The sequence below is a fragment of the Pseudophryne corroboree genome, chromosome 11 (genome assembly GCF_028390025.1).
Source record: "Pseudophryne corroboree isolate aPseCor3 chromosome 11, aPseCor3.hap2, whole genome shotgun sequence".
In the NCBI taxonomy this organism is placed as follows: Eukaryota; Metazoa; Chordata; class Amphibia; order Anura; family Myobatrachidae; genus Pseudophryne; species Pseudophryne corroboree.
Window position 1 is genome coordinate 32207767 of NC_086454.1, and position 17971 is coordinate 32225737.

General features: G+C 45.3%; 1 protein-coding gene across 1 annotated transcript in view; it reads left to right on the plus strand.

Annotated features, from left to right (window-relative positions):
* Nucleotides 1-17503, plus strand: part of IRAG1 (inositol 1,4,5-triphosphate receptor associated 1) — a 196888-nt gene extending 179385 nt beyond the window's left edge. The window contains exons 16-18 of the mRNA XM_063944160.1: nt 11631-11753; nt 12363-12491; nt 14513-17503. Coding sequence (XP_063800230.1) covers nt 11631-11753; nt 12363-12491; nt 14513-14753 — 493 coding nt within the window. The 3' untranslated portion in view covers nt 14754-17503. The remainder of the gene's footprint in view (nt 1-11630; nt 11754-12362; nt 12492-14512) is intronic.
* The last annotated feature ends 468 nt before the right edge of the window (nt 17504-17971 follow it).

Genomic DNA, 17971 nt, shown 5'->3' on the forward strand with positions numbered 1-17971 from the left:
TCCTTCCAGCGGAACTGTGAGGGAGAAATGGCGCCAGTGTGCTGAGGGAGATGGCTCCGCCCCTTTTTCGGCAGACTTTTCTCCCGCTTTTTTATGGATTCTGGCAGGGGTAATTATCACATATATAGCCTCTGGGGCTATATATTGTGATTATTTTGCCAGCCAAGGTGTTTTTATTGCTGCTCAGGGCGCCCCCCCCCAGCGCCCTGCACCCTCAGTGACCGGAGTGTGAAGTGTGTATTAGAGATGAGCGCCGGAAATTTTTCGGGTTTTGTGTTTTGGTTTTGGGTTCGGTTCCGCGGCCGTGTTTTGGGTTCGACCGCGTTTTGGCAAAACCTCACCGAATTTTTTTTGTCGGATTCGGGTGTGTTTTGGATTCGGGTGTTTTTTTCAAAAAACACTAAAAAACAGCTTAAATCATAGAATTTGGGGGTCATTTTGATCCCAAAGTATTATTAACCTCAAAAACCATAATTTCCACTCATTTTCAGTCTATTCTGAATACCTCACACCTCACAATATTATTTTTAGTCCTAAAATTTGCACCTAGGTCGCTGGATGACTAAGCTAAGCGACCCTAGTGGCCGACACAAACACCGGGCCCATCTAGGAGTGTCATTGCAGTGTCACGCAGGATGTCCCTTCCAAAAAACCCTCCCCAAACAGCACATGACGCAAAGAAAAAAAGAGGCGCAATGAGGTAGCTGTGTGAGTAAGATAAGCGACCCTAGTGGCCGACACAAACACCGGGCCCATCTAGGAGTGTCACTGCAGTGTCACGCAGGATGTCCCTTCCAAAAAACCCTCCCCAAACAGCACATGACGCAAAGAAAAAAAGAGGCGCAATGAGGTAGCTGTGTGAGTAAGATAAGCGACCCTAGTGGCCGACACAAACACCGGGCCCATCTAGGAGTGTCACTGCAGTGTCACGCAGGATGTCCCTTCCAAAAAACCCTCCCCAAACAGCACATGACGCAAAGAAAAAAAGAGGCGCAATGAGGTAGCTGTGTGAGTAAGATAAGCGACCCTAGTGGCCGACACAAACACCGGGCCCATCTAGGAGTGTCACTGCAGTGTCACGCAGGATGTCCCTTCCAAAAAACCCTCCCCAAACAGCACATGACGCAAAGAAAAAAAGAGGCGCAATGAGGTAGCTGTGTGAGTAAGATAAGCGACCCTAGTGGCCGACACAAACACCGGGCCCATCTAGGAGTGTCACTGCAGTGTCACGCAGGATGTCCCTTCCAAAAAACCCTCCCCAAACAGCACATGACGCAAAGAAAAAAAGAGGCGCAATGAGGTAGCTGTGTGAGTAAGATAAGCGACCCTAGTGGCCGACACAAACATCGGGCCCATCTAGGAGTGGCACTGCAGTGTCACGCAGGATGTCCCTTCCAAAAAACCCTCCCCAAACAGCACATGACGCAAAGAAAAATTAAAGAAAAAAGAGGTGCAAGATGGAATTGTCCTTGGGCCCTCCCACCCACCCTTATGTTGTATAAACAGGACATACACACTTTAACCAACCCATCATTTCAGTGACAGGGTCTGCCACACGACTGTGACTGAAATGACGGGTTGGTTTGGACCCCCACCAAAAAAGAAGCAATTAATCTCTCCTTGCACAAACTGGCTCTACAGAGGCAAGATGTCCACCTCATCATCATCCTCCGATATATCACCGTGTACATCCCCCTCCTCACAGATTATCAATTCGTCCCCACTGGAATCCACCATCTCAGCTCCCTGTGTACTTTGTGGAGGCAATTGCTGCTGGTCAATGTCTCCACGGAGGAATTGATTATAATTCATTTTAATGAACATCATCTTCTCCACATTTTCTGGATGTAACCTCGTACGCCGATTGCTGACAAGGTGAGCGGCGGCACTAAACACTCTTTCGGAGTACACACTTGTGGGAGGGCAACTTAGGTAGAATAAAGCCAGTTTGTGCAAGGGCCTCCAAATTGCCTCTTTTTCCTGCCAGTATAAGTACGGACTGTGTGACGTGCCTACTTGGATGCGGTCACTCATATAATCCTCCACCATTCTTTCAATGGTGAGAGAATCATATGCAGTGACAGTAGACGACATGTCCGTAATCGTTGTCAGGTCCTTCAGTCCGGACCAGATGTCAGCATCAGCAGTCGCTCCAGACTGCCCTGCATCACCGCCAGCGGGTGGGCTCGGAATTCTGAGCCTTTTCCTCGCACCCCCAGTTGCGGGAGAATGTGAAGGAGGAGATGTTGACAGGTCGCGTTCCGCTTGACTTGACAATTTTCTCACCAGCAGGTCTTTCAACCCCAGCAGACTTGTGTCTGCCGGAAAGAGAGATCCAAGGTAGGCTTTAAATCTAGGATCGAGCACGGTGGCCAAAATGTAGTGCTCTGATTTCAACAGATTGACCACCCGTGAATCCTTGTTAAGCGAATTAAGGTCTCCATCCACAAGTCCCACATGCCTAGGGGAATCGCTCCGTGTTAGCTCCTCCTTCAATGTCTCCAGCTTCTTCTGCAAAAGCCTGATGAGGGGAATGACCTGACTCAGGCTGGCAGTGTCTGAACTGACTTCACGTGTGGCAAGTTCAAAGGGCATCAGAACCTTGCACAACGTTGAAATCATTCTCCACTGCACTTGAGACAGGTGCATTCCACCTCCTATATCGTGCTCAATTGTATAGGCTTGAATGGCCTTTTGCTGCTCCTCCAACCTCTGAAGCATATAGAGGGTTGAATTCCACCTCGTTACCACTTCTTGCTTCAGATGATGGCAGGGCAGGTTCAGTAGTTTTTGGTGGTGCTCCAGTCTTCTGTACGTGGTGCCTGTACGCCGAAAGTGTCCCGCAATTCTTCTGGCCACCGACAGCATCTCTTGCACGCCCCTGTCGTTTTTTAAAAAATTCTGCACCACCAAATTCAAGGTATGTGCAAAACATGGGACGTGCTGGAATTTGCCCATATTTAATGCACACACAATATTGCTGGCGTTGTCCGATGCCACAAATCCACAGGAGAGTCCAATTGGGGTAAGCCATTCCGCGATGATCTTCCTCAGTTGCCGTAAGAGGTTTTCAGCTGTGTGCGTATTCTGGAAAGCGGTGATACAAAGCGTAGCCTGCCTAGGAAAGAGTTGGCGTTTGCGAGATGCTGCTACTGGTGCCGCCGCTGCTGTTCTTGCGGCGGGAGTCCATACATCTACCCAGTGGGCTGTCACAGTCATATAGTCCTGACCCTGCCCTGCTCCACTTGTCCACATGTCCGTGGTTAAGTGGACATTGGGTACAACTGCATTTTTTAGGACACTGGTGAGTCTTTTTCTGACGTCCGTGTACATTCTCGGTATCTCCTGCCTAGAGAAGTGGAACCTAGATGGTATTTGGTAACGGGGGCACACTGCCTCAATAAATTGTCTAGTTCCCTGTGAACTAACGGCGGATACCGGACGCACGTCTAACACCAACATAGTTGTCAAGGCCTCAGTTATCCGCTTTGCAGCAGGATGACTGCTGTGATATTTCATCTTCCTCGCAAAGGACTGTTGGACAGTCAATTGCTTACTGGAAGTAGTACAAGTGGGCTTACGACTTCCCCTCTGGGATGACCATCGACTCCCAGCAGCAACAACAGCAGCGCCAGCAGCAGTAGGCGTTACACGCAAGGATGCATCGGAGGAATCCCAGGCAGGAGAGGACTCGTCAGAATTGCCAGTGACATGGCCTGCAGGACTATTGGCATTCCTGGGGAAGGAGGAAATTGACACTGAGGGAGTTGGTGGGGTGGTTTGCGTGAGCTTGGTTACAAGAGGAAGGGATTTACTGGTCAGTGGACTGCTTCCGCTGTCGCCCAAAGTTTTTGAACTTGTCACTGACTTATTATGAATGCGCTGCAGGTGACGTATAAGGGAGGATGTTCCGAGGTGGTTAACGTCCTTACCCCTACTTATTACAGCTTGACAAAGGCAACACACGGCTTGACACCTGTTGTCCGCTTTTCTGTTGAAATACCTCCACACTGAAGAGCTGATTTTTTTGGTATTTTCACCAGGCATGTCAACGGCCATATTCCTCCCACGGACAACAGGTGTCTCCCCGGGTGCCTGACTTAAACAAACCACCTCACCATCAGAATCCTCCTGGTCAATTTCCTCCCCAGCGCCAGCAACACCCATATCCTCCTCATCCTGGTGTACTTCAACACTGACATCTTCAATCTGACTATCAGGAACTGGACTGCGGGTGCTCCTTCCAGCACTTGCAGGGGGCGTGCAAATGGTGGAAGGCGCATGCTCTTCACGTCCAGTGTTGGGAAGGTCAGGCATCGCAACCGACACAATTGGACTCTCCTTGTGGATTTGGGATTTCGAAGAACGCACAGTTCTTTGCGGTGCTTTTGCCAGCTTGAGTCTTTTCAGTTTTCTAGCGAGAGGCTGAGTGCTTCCATCCTCATGTGAAGCTGAACCACTAGCCATGAACATAGGCCAGGGCCTCAGCCGTTCCTTGCCACTCCGTGTGGTAAATGGCATATTGGCAAGTTTACGCTTCTCCTCCGACAATTTTATTTTAGGTTTTGGAGTCCTTTTTTTACTGATATTTGGTGTTTTGGATTTGACATGCTCTGTACTATGACATTGGGCATCGGCCTTGGCAGACGACGTTGCTGGCATTTCATCGTCTCGGCCATGACTAGTGGCAGCAGCTTCAGCACGAGGTGGAAGTGGATCTTGATCTTTCCCTAATTTTGGAACCTCAACATTTTTGTTCTCCATATTTTAATAGGCACAACTAAAAGGCACCTCAGGTAAACAATGGAGATGGATGGATACTAGTATACAATTATGGATGGACTGCCGAGTGCCGACACAGAGGTAGCTACAGCCGTGGACTACCGTACTGTACTGTGTCTGCTGCTAATATAGACTGGTTGATAATGAGATGTAGTATGTATAAAGAAGAAAGAAAAAAAAAACCACGGGTAGGTGGTATACAATTATGGATGGACTGCCGACTGCCGACACAGAGGTAGCTACAGCCGTGGACTACCGTACTGTACTGTGTCTGCTGCTAATATAGACTGGTTGATAATGAGATGTAGTATGTATAAAGAAGAAAGAAAAAAAAAACCACGGGTAGGTGGTATACAATTATGGATGGACTGCCGAGTGCCGACACAGAGGTAGCTACAGCCGTGGACTACCGTACTGTACTGTGTCTGCTGCTAATATAGACTGGTTGATAATGAGATGTAGTATGTATAAAGAAGAAAGAAAAAAAAACCACGGGTAGGTGGTATACAATTATGGATGGACTGCCGAGTGCCGACACAGAGGTAGCTACAGCCGTGGACTACCGTACTGTACTGTGTCTGCTGCTAATATAGACTGGTTGATAATGAGATGTAGTATGTATAAAGAAGAAAGAAAAAAAAAACCACGGGTAGGTGGTATACAATTATGGATGGACTTCCGAGTGCCGACACAGAGGTAGCTACAGCCGTGGACTACCGTACTGTACTGTGTCTGCTGCTAATATAGACTGGATGATAATGAGATGTAGTATGTATAAAGAAGAAAGAAAAAAAAAACTACGGGTAGGTGGTATACAATTATGGATGGACTGCCGAGTGCCGACACAGAGGTAGCTACAGCCGTGGACTACCGTACTGTACTGTGTCTGCTGCTAATATAGACTGGTTGATAATGAGATGTAGTATGTATAAAGAAGAAAGAAAAAAAAAACACGGGTAGGTGGTATACAATTATGGATGGACTGCCGAGAGCCGACACAGAGGTAGCTACAGCCGTGGACTACCGTACTGTACTGTGTCTGCTGCTAATATAGACTGGATGATAATGAGATGTGGTATGTATAAAGAAGAAAGAAAAAAAAAACCACGGGTAGGTGGTATACAATTATGGATGGACTGCCGAGTGCCGACACAGAGGTAGCTACAGCCGTGGACTACCGTACTGTACTGTGTCTGCTGCTAATATAGACTGGTTGATAATGAGATGTAGTATGTATAAAGAAGAAAGAAAAAAAAACCACGGGTAGGTGGTATACAATTATGGATGGACTGCCGAGTGCCGACACAGAGGTAGCTACAGCCGTGGACTACCGTACTGTACTGTGTCTGCTGCTAATATAGACTGGATGATAATGAGATGTAGTATGTATAAAGAAGAAAGAAAGAAAAAACCACGGGTAGGTGGTATACAATTATGGATGGACTGCCGAGTGCCGACACAGAGGTAGCTACAGCCGTTAACTACCGTACTGTGTCTGCTGCTAATATAGACTGGTTGATAATGAGATGTAGTATGTATAAAGAAGAAAGAAAAAAAAACCACGGGTAGGTGGTATACAATTATGGATGGACTGCCGAGTGCCGACACAGAGGTAGCTACAGTCGTGGACTACCGTACTGTACTGTGTCTGCTGCTAATATAGACTGGATGATAATGAGATGTAGTATGTATAAAGAAGAAAGAAAAAAAAAACCACGGGTAGGTGGTATACAATTATGGATGGACTGCCGAGTGCCGACACAGAGGTAGCTACAGCCGTGAACTACCGTACTGTGTCTGCTGCTAGTAGACTGGATGATAAATAATGATATAAAAAATATATATATATCACTACTGCAGCCGGACAGGTATATATTATATAATGACGGACCTGCTGGAGTGGACACTGTCTGTCAGCAGAATGAGTTTTTTAATTTTTATAGAATAAAAAAACACCACACAAGTCACACGACGAGTGTACTTTTTCAGGCAGACATTCAATCACAATATACTATACTGGTGGTCAGTGTGGTCAGGTCACTGGTCACAGTGGTCAGTGGTCAGTCACACTGGCAGTGGCACTCTGGCAGCAAAAGTGTGCACTGTTTAATATGTACTCCTGGCTCCTGCTATAACCTATAACTGCTCCCCAGTCTCCCCCACAATTAAGCTGTGTGAGCACAGTCAGATATTATACATAGATGATGCAGCACACTGGGCTGAGCACAGATATGGTATGTGAGTGTGACTGAGTCACTGTGTATCGTTTTTTTCAGGCAGAGAACAAGAACAGAACGGATTATTAAATAATAATAAATTATAAAACTGCACTGGTGGTCAGGTCACTGGTCATCAGTCACTAGTATAACTCCTCCTAAGCTCCAGTAAGTAAATGAAGTGTCTCACTCTCACTCTCCTATCTATTTTAATTTCTAAACGGAGAGGACGCCAGCCACGTCCTCTCCCTATCAATCTCAATGCACGTGTGAAAATGGCCGCGACGCGCGGCTCCTTATATAGAATCCGAGTCTCGCGATAGAATCCGAGCCTCGCGAGAATCCGACAGCGTGATGATGACGTTCGGGCGCGCTCGGGTTAACCGAGCAAGGCGGGAAGATCCAAGTCGCTCGGACCCGTGTAAAAAAACATGAAGTTCGGGCGGGTTCGGATTCAGAGAAACCGAACCCGCTCATCTCTAGTGTGTATGAGGAGCAATGGCGCACAGCTGCAGTGCTGTGCGCTACCTTGGTGAAGACTGAAGTCTTCTGCCGCTGATTTTCCGGACCATCTTCATGCTTCTGGCTCTGTGAGGGGGACGGCGGCGCGGCTCCGGGAACGAACACCAAGGACGGGTCCTGTGGTCGATCCCTCTGGAGCTAATGGTGTCCAGTAGCCTAAGAAGCCCAAGCTAGCTGCAAGCAGGTAGGTTCGCTTCTTCTCCCCTTAGTCCCTCGTTGCAGTGAGCCTGTTGCCAGCAGGTCTCACTGTAAAATAAAAAACCTAAAATATACTTTCTTTCTAGGAGCTCAGGAGAGCCCCTAGTGTGCATCCAGCTCGGCCGGGCACAGAAATCTAACTGAGGTCTGGAGGAGGGGCATAGAGGGAGGAGCCAGTGCACACCAGATAGTACCTAATCTTTCTTTTAGAGTGCCCAGTCTCCTGCGGAGCCCGTCTATTCCCCATGGTCCTTACGGAGTTCCCAGCATCCACTAGGACGTCAGAGAAAGGTTAAAACGAATCTCATATGAGCATGTATGATAGCTCTCCAAATAAACAGATTGCATAAAACTAGTTATTCCCTGGAAGTCCCCAAGGGCTAAGCAATGAGTACATATATTTATTATAGTTACTACTATTGCTGGTATTAGGTGGAGACTCTCAGAATCGTTCAGTCAGTCCCTGACACCTTAATCCATATTGTGTAGCCCGTGATGAAGGATTAAATGTGTGTCCTCCGGCTATATGAACACAGTAGCAGGGTGCCAATGTTGTTAAATGTGGCTCACAGTAGTAGATAAACTGTTGAACACCAAAAGCAGTTTCAAGCGGCTCACAAGACTTTGTTGCTAAGCGGTCAGCAATACGAGCTACAAGTGCAGGAGCTGTATGGTTTGTCTGTTCGCTTGGCCGGCCATAACTGGAGCGGTACAGATGGTAGCTGAACACGGCTTCTATGAACCAGACTCCAGCTGTATGGGGTTCCTGCATACAGCCGCTGATGGCTACGCTGCGAATACGTCAGTGCATAGAGCCGCTGTGCCGCGCTGTCAGTCTGGATCCGGTGTTCCCCGCGGTGTGATGTTAATGAAAGGAGCCAAGTGTATGACCAGTTAGCACCAGGCAATAGGCTTCTCCTGTGCACAGTGGTAATTCCAGGGGTCCCGTTCTCTGTTTCCTCAACGCGTTTCTCCGCACTCGGGGCGGCTTTGTCAAGATGCAGAGTATAGATTCTGAGCCTCTCCCATAGTTCTTTTATCCTGTCTTTCAACAATCATCACAGACAGGTGTGTATGCTAGCGTCAGGGCTCAGGTGTGTTGGGATCATTACTCTTATGTTAACTCATTTAAGGTGAATATGAAATAAACTTTCCATAGATATATAAAAAAATATATACACTTTAAATAGAAATAAAACATAATAACACAATTAGACATGGAATGCGGACAGAAAAAAACCAAATCGGTATAAAAGCTAACATTATTCTAAATGCAAGAAATATAACCATTCTCAAAACATAGGGACGGGTGTTATAGGCACAATAGAACTGTTTGTGGAGCAGATAATTCTCTCTTCACATCAAAGGGCATGTTGGTTCTATACATAGAAAAACCTTTCATGATCAGTGATCAGGCAAAAAAAACGGCAGTTTTGCACATGCGGCGCAATGCGCACGTGCGATGTACGGGCACAACGAACGATGCAGTTTTGCACAGGGTCTAGCGATGCATTTCAGTCGCACTGCTGGCCGCAGAGTGATTGACATGAAGTGGGCGTTTCTGGGTGGCAACTGACCGTTTTCAGGGAGTGTGTGGGAAAACGCAGGCGTGCCAGGAAAAACGCAGGCGTGGCTGGGCGAACGCTGGGCGGGTGTGTGACGTCAAAACAGGAACTGAACAGTCTGAAGTGATCACAAGCGCTGAGTAGGTTTTGAGCTACTCTGAAACTACACAAATTTTTTTTGCAGGCGCTCTGCGATAAAAAGGTTCGCACTTCGGCTAAGCTAAAATACACTCCCAGTGGGGGGCGGCATAGCGTTTGCACGGCTGCTAAAAACTGCTAGCGAGTGATCAACTCGGAATGACCCCCCCATAAAACGAGAGGTTAATAGAACAAGTAGGATTCAGGGTAAGGATATACAGTAACATTCTGCAAGCTGCAAATCATATCTATAACAAGAGTAGTAATGCTTCTTCTTCTAATCAGTTAATACAACTATTTCAGCTGGTACTCAGAATGTTAAGGTGGGTACACACTGATAGATATATCTGCAGATCAATTGATCGGCAGATATATCTTTGGACGGATCGGGCAGTGTGCTATGCATACACACTGCCTGATCCGTCGGGGACTGACGTCATGAACTGGGCGGGCGTGTACACATGCCCGCCCAGTTCAGCTGTCAATCATCGCCGGCTGCCGCAACATGTGTACAGGCGGCCGGTTGGTCGCCCGTACACACACAGCGACGCGCCAATATATCGGTAGATATATTGGCCGTCAGCTGTGCTGCGGGGCCGACGCGATATGTCTGTGAACGACGGAGACTACAGACATATCGCCCGTACACACTGGCCGACGGACCCGCGACATATCGGCCGTTCAAGAGAACGGCCAATATATTGGCCAGTGTGTACCCACCTCTACAAAGAAGGAAATATCTCATCAACCCAGTAATTTCACCTGTTGGATAATCACACCTATACCAGTAGTTTCAGCCCAGCAATCTGGAAACCACTCGTGTGACCAGAACACTTGAATGGCATACCCCTAGCTATATACCGTGTTCAATCACATTTGTGGATCCAGAGCTGGTTTAGTACTCAAAGCACAATGTGCTCAAATGTAGACACTTTCATTATGCACACAAAGAGAGCAAAGTTAAAGGAAAAATATACTACTATAAGGGAGAGAGGTTTTTTGTTTTTTGGGGGTTATTAAGTAAAGGCCCCTATATATATAATATATAATACTAGAGGAGAGGAAGAAGGAGGGGAAAATCTGCAGCAAATGGACATAAGCAATATACAAGCATAAAATAATCCTAGATAAATTCCAAATCTATCGTCTCATTCAGCCCTTGTGGCTTCAAAGATTGTAACTTTAGAATCCATGCTGCTTCTGGTCATCATAGGGTTCTGAAGCGATCTCCTCCTCTAGGAGTAATGGCTATATGTTCCAACCCCACCAGTTGAAGGCAAGATGAATTAGCAGCATGGACTTCAGCAAAGTGGCGTGAAACACTATGGTTCATATAGCCATTTACAATATTTCTCCTACTAGCGCAACTTCAATGCCCTAGTAGTCCGCCCTACATACTGTAATACATCTGGCAAGAACAGTGTAACAGATAAAGTACAAAATGCATACTACAATTTATGAATGATTCAATCTCATACACTATTTTAGAACAAGAAGAAATAACTTTTTTGTAGTTTTGTTAACTACATAGGTGCAAGTAGTGCACCTAGTGTGGTTACACATAAAAACCCCCCACAACTTTGGGGCCTGTCAGTGTTCGTTGACCTCTTAAATTCATGTTGTCACGTGGTCTCTTAAAGAGACTAGGTGCCAATATGTTCTTCAAGTTCCTAGCCTTTTTGAAAACGATGGTAGGGTTCCTAGGTAGAATAGTACCCAACACTGGATCAGTAAAGAGCAATTTGTAATTTTGTTTGATGATACATGAAATTTTATTAGCGTTTACATTAAATTTAGACTTAAAGGCTAGGTTATAATATTTAGTTTTGTTCTTCGGTTTACTATTAAATGTCTTACCTCGTCTATTTCCTGTAGGGGGAAAGTCTTGTGTTTGTGGGGTTACTGGTACTTGATCTTCACCTAAGGTAGCAGTAGGAACTACTGGGTCAGTCATCCTTAGATGAGTGTTCAACATGGTTTCCCTGTCTAATTTTCTGGAATAAGAGATTGCTTGATCCAATATTTTGGCAGGGTACTCCCGTTCTCTAAAGGAACTAATAAGTTCCTCAGACTTATGCTATCCATACGGGTAGTATTCAAGTACTTGGATCATTCTCTTCTCCAAAACTATTCAGCATAATTATATTGATCTGCTATTTTATTACTGTATTAGAGATACAATATTGATGTGTCTGTTTCATTTCACCAGTGGAAAGCCCGCTGTGGATACAGATGGTCCTGAGATGCAGATGCCAGTGATGGGAGCAAACTGTCCTGAGGACATCAGTGCAGAGATTAAGGCTAAGATAGAGGAGGAGGCTTTTAACAAGGGGTAACAACATCAGACTAATTATATATTTTATCAATCCTGTAGTGCTGACACATTTCAAATGACTATTCTTGAATCTGATGGACCTCTAGAAGTTCCTCTAAGGGCCAGGAACATCATCAGGCCTCAGCCCACTTGGTGGGCACAACAGCATAACATGAGATGCGTCTCTGTTCCCTCCCACTTTGCAGGCGTATAGTCCCTCTTGTTGGAGTTTTGCCTGATATCACGGGAGTTCGTAAGGTCTCAGACTAAGTCTGGAGGCTGCTGGACATTCAAGAAGAATTGGCAATTATATCCTATGTTGACTTTTTAGTAACCGGAAAATTGCCTTTGTGTCTCCGTTTTATCTTAGTCTGGTAGGAGAGGCAGTTTCATCAGTAAATGGATAAGAACACTGCTCTCTGATCCATATACTGCATGGCCAGTTGCTAAGTCACGTCATATAGATACTGTCTCAGCACACCAATATCATTTCACAATCACTAAATCTGATTATAGCGCATTATGTCTACAATTAAAATCTTTGTTTCATATTTACTGAGTGGTGCTAAATGCCTGTATCCCACTGATGTTGTCTCACCCCAACCAAATTATCCTACAACTGATAAGGTATCAAGAAGGTTTGAAAAAGGTTCAAGTTCTTCAGGAATTTAAAGAGGAAGATGAGGAGAAGTTAAGTGAAAATCCAGCGGAGGAGAAAGAAGAGGAGAAAGAAGAATTCGCCAAGCTGAAGGGCAGGTGAGACGCCGATGTTTGGACTTAAAAAGTCTCTGATATATTTGTGTAATCATCACACAACAAATTCTAAGACAGCTCCCACGTGTGTGTGTAAAGTTGTTTCGCACTCCAACGCATTTCACTTTTCATGTGTGCTTATTTCACTGTGTCCAGTGTACTCCAGTGCCCTCCTACTTTTATGAGCTGCCTCTGGACTGGTGCCTTGTGTGACAGTTTTGGGACTATTAGCTTAAACGAGAATACACAAGGTGAAAAGAGTGAGAAATTATTTACAAATCCAGCCCTCTGTTACTTTAAGGCCACATATATAGTTTTATATACCTTACCTGTGTTCCTAGCAAAATACTGCTCATTTTGTTTAGGGGGCATATATTATTTAATGAGAGTTAGGAAACCTTGATACTTACAGTATGGGCCAGGTAGCGCCAACGCACAATGGGTACTTACCGAATGTAGTGTTGCTTTCTGTCTGCAAGCTCTCCCCACTCTGCTGATTCCCCAGGCTCTCCTTACTGGCGTCCTGCTCATTCTCTTAGCGGTGGATGGTCACCCTCCACACAACTTAAGCCTCCGGTCATGTGAGTGCTGACATCACAGAAGGCATCTTATTTGAATCACTCAAAATATATAAATCTGCCTCCACTCCTAGTCTCCAGCATTTCAGTTTGCATGACCCTGTTTACTGATGGGCTCCTTGTCTCAACCCTTTGGATTTGTGAGACCCTATCCATTTCTGACCTTACCTGGCACCCAGACCTTTCTTCTGTTTGCTCCTTTTGGCTCTATTGAGACTGCTCCATGTACAAGACCCTGCATTTCAACAATTCTTTAGCCTACCATGCTGGGAACCAACTTAGGGGGCCACAACAGGGTGCAGCAAAGCGCAAAACACCATGCGGCGGCGGCCTCTAGTTAAAACAACTGGTACGTTAGATTCTCTACCCTTGTTATTGCTATTGGTTGCACAAAACTTTGCTGGTAGTACAAATCCATATATCTGTACTTATTCATCATATAGTGTATATTACATGTGGCACATTTCTTATTACAGTACTTGGAGTGCATATTACATGTGGCACATTTCTTATTACAGTACTTGGAGTACACCTAGAAATACCCTTCTTCATCAAGGGACAACATAAATGTGCCACATGACAAGTGTAGGGCCAAATCAAAGTCCTTTTGTGAACTAAAAATGGCTGTTGCATCTAAACACCACAAGGAACCTTCTTAGAAAGGTTCCTTCTACCTTACTTTATTTTGTTTCTATAATCTTTCTACAAAATTAAATATTTTTAACTTTCACCAATGCACCTTATCCATACTACCAACCTTATTCTGCCAACTGTTCCTTTGGTCTGAAATCTGGACACCTGTGGGCAAGTTTAGAGGCAAAGGTGACCACAGTTAATTTTTTTGCGTTGTTCTACCTCATATATTTTGCATTTTTCAAATTATCTCCACTGTGAGTAGGTAATAAATACACTTTAATGTTACGTGTTTCACCAATAAATTCTTTTTCGTCTCCTATCTACTTGTGAAGCCTCATCTCATTGATGTAGGTTCACAGATACTGTAAGTATAATTATTATATCTAAATATAACAACAGCTGTTGGTTTTATCTGTAGAATTTAATGCTAAGTCAACTAGTTCCTCCTCATCGATGTTACCCTAGGCCAGGCATGTCCAAACTGCGGCCCTCCAGCTGTTGAGAAACTACACATCCCAGCATGCCCTGACACAGCTTTAGCAATCTCTGACAGCAAAACTGTGTCAGGGCATGCTGGGATATGTAGTTTCACAACAGCTGGAGGGCCGCAGTTTGGACATGCCTGCCCTAGGCCATTGTCTCTTGGGAGTATTAATAAAGTCCACATACAGTTTATTATGATACGGAAGAGCAAACAAGATTTGGGGCTTCAATATGCAGATCAGGTCACCACAGAAAATGAAGCAATAGCATGTTATTATGATACACTGTAATGTGTAAGTTAAATTGTTTCCTCGTTCTTTTTTGCAGTAAAATTGAAGAATGCATTGACTATCTCCATATGCTGTATCCCAAACTACTCAAGCATTGGAGCGCCTTCTCCATTGTGGCAGCTGGGATAGTCCTACTGGCCGTCCTGTTGAGTATTTACAATTCCTTCTCATCATGCACTGAACTCCCAGATAGTGGTCATGGCAAGGCCACGTGCTCTGTGCCTCAGAAATATTCCTGGTGGACTTCAGGTTCTCAGCACAAACAGCGGAGGCAGTAGAAGGCGCTGGGCAGGTTTTCACACGACTGATCCATACACCACTGTGGAGCGACTACCATGTATGGTTGGATAAATGGTTGGACAAGTGAAAGGACAAATAGGGCTATTTTTTAGATTATTTGCCAGTTGCCTACACAAGACAAATGTTGCTTCATCACATTATATTATGACAAAAAGTAATCGTAATGGCCACATTTGGGGTGTCCAACCTCTAATGCATGGATTGTCATGAACAGTATAATAGTGGAATCCATAGATGGAAGATTAATGTCCAACCTCTAATGCACAGGTTGTCCGGAATGGTATAATAGTGGAATCCATAGATGGAAGATGAGTGTCCAACCTCTAATACACAGGTTGTCCGGAACAGTATAATAGTGGAATCCATAAATGGAAAATGGGTGTCCACCCTCCAATGCACAAGTTGTCTGGAACAGTATAATAGTGGAATCCATAGATGGAAGAGTCTCAGGCTGCTCCCTACTGTATGCTATTTCAGGCTACTATGTATCTCCTAAGGCTATGTGATGAGTGTATGAATTATTATTGAGTACCAAAGTCAGTGGTGGTCCTACTGCTGCTAATATGGGTCCTGGCCCTGTCAGGCTAACCTCTCAGGGTTCCAGCTCATGTCCAGAAGAGGACCCCTTTCTTCTCTACTTAGAGCTGTACAGGGCTTGGAAGGCTGGATCTGCATTGCCAGGCTCTCCATAATATTTTACCAATAGGGCCAGTGATGCAGTGTTCCACTACCCGAACAAAGCTATACAGTGCCATAGGGGGTTCCAAAAAGTGTATATCTCATTGTGTATTTAAGAAGGGTGCCAGACACATGGACATTGTACTAAATGAATAACTGAAGATCAATAAAATACACACGAAAAAAAAACAATGTGCAAAAATTAAACCTGAAATATTACCACAGCCACAATAAGATATTTTTGAATGCCTACATAGCTTGTCTCACATAGTGTCTAGCAACATTTAGTTTCCTGATATGAGGGTCCCAGATGGAGATAATTTTTTCCTAAATATTTCAATAATGGAAAGCTCAGGATTATACTGTAGCTGCTGCTTATTCCAAGTTACGCTCTGGTCCGATTATCTTGGCATAGGAACTACTTGCTGGAATCCGGTTCAGCAGTTAGAGATTTATTGATTCCATTAAACTGACCTATGATGAACTCTGACCCAAACTGGATTATAGGCACATTAGGCAGACTGAGTTCTTTCTTTAAAGGTCATTTGTGTAGCTTTGTGGCTGTCACCAGTGTGATAGCCGGGCAGCGGCAGGTCCGTCAGCAATTTTAAAGCATTGCACGCCAGGCCATCTCATCACATAAGCAAGCAGTTTATTCACAGTTCAGACAGGGTTATCACGATAACATTTGATTTCTTATTCTCCTCTCTTCAGCATAATATTCATATGGGTTACATCAGGTTACATTTCTTTTAATTTAATGTGACAGCATTACAATACATACCAGTGCAGTCTCTGGGAATCAGTAGTGCGGTGACCGCAAACTGAGATTCATTTCGGTGAGTTTTCCCCCAATTCGCTTGGGGATATCTGCAGTCTATATAAACGGGATCTCTCATGGACACGTCACTGGGGGCCTTCTGCCACACGTGGTTTCCTACCACCCAGGTAGTCCTCTCCCGAAGACTCACACCTCCCGTCTTGCTTCTTGGGTACCCCTGAAGGTGGGGATCCCCTTTGTTTCTTCCACTGATTGCTCATGCTGTTGCTGCTCTCACACTGCGAATCTGGATTTCTGTTGCTCTTCCTAGCAGCACCTACATGCTGCTCCATAATGCCAGGGACTGTGGAGTACCATGCCTGTTCCACAGCCCTTGCATGGGGTCTCCTCCCTGGTCACTTAGCCTGTGCTTTCCATCTCAGTCCTCAGTTCACACTGCACTCTCGCCTGTGCTTTGTTCCTTGTCCTAAAAAAACCCTACACTTTCTGTCCTAACCCCCTACATGTGGCAGGGTCTGCCAGAACTGGTTTTGGGGCCATAAACTCCCCCACTCACTGATAAGAATCAAATGGCTTTTGGAACTTTCCAATATCTTAACATTCCAGTATGCCACACCAGCATGTATCGCTTGTAGGGATCAGGGGGATGAATCTGGAACCCCAGAGAAATGCGTCAAGGACAATATCCACAATATATGTTGAGCACATCATCTGCAGTTTGACTCTCATTTTTTCTTGGTAAGAGATTTGGGTCAGTGGTCTGTATTGGACTGTTCAATGCTCCAATGTACTCCTGGGCTTCCCATGATTGACATATTCAATAAGGATGCAAAGTACCTCCATACAAAACCCATATGTTATAGCTGTGGCTAGATACTGAGGTGAGCTATGTATGTATTGAATAGCTGGTGATCATATACATTGTGTACATGTTTTTAGACAAGTAAAATGTTTTTAGAAGGATTATTGTGGTTCAGTTATGTGATTAGTCACTGCCTCGGCTCTTCTTAGTGCCATTCCTTCCTAGCAGAGGTAGCTATGACCATACTAATGAGAGATTCTGTGTGTCTGTGCCAGAGAACTTTCACCCTGTGTTACAAGAACATTGTGTTGATAGTTTGTTGAGCAGGAGTCAGTATGGTTATTGTACGTGTATGAATCAGTCACAAGTTCCCTGAATATACTTGAAAATGGGAGTAATCACAAAGACCATCCTAGTAAAATGTTATTTCTCTAACGTCCTAAGTGGATGCTGGGGACTCCGTCAGGACCATGAGGAATAGCGGCTCCGCAGGAGACAGGGCACAAAAAGTAAGCTTTTAGGATCACATGGTGTGTACTGGCTCCTCCCCCTATGACCCTCCTCCAAGCCTCAGTTAGGTTTTTGTGCCCGTCCGAGCAGGGTGCAATCTAGGTGGCTCTCCTAAAGAGCTGCTTAGAAAAAGTTTTTTAGGTTTTTTATTTTCAGTGAGTCCTGCTGGCAACAGGCTCACTGCATCGAGGGACTTAGGGGAGAGAATTTCAACTCACCTGCGTGCAGGATGGATTGGATTCTTAGGCTACTGGACACCATTAGCTCCAGAGGGAGTCGGAACACAGGTCTCACCCTGGGGTTCGTCCCGGAGCCGCGCCGCCGACCCCCCTTACAGATGCTGATGATTGAAGGTCCGGAAACAGGCGGCAGAAGGCTCTTCAGTCTTCATGAAGGTAGCGCACAGCACTGCAGCTGTGCGCCAT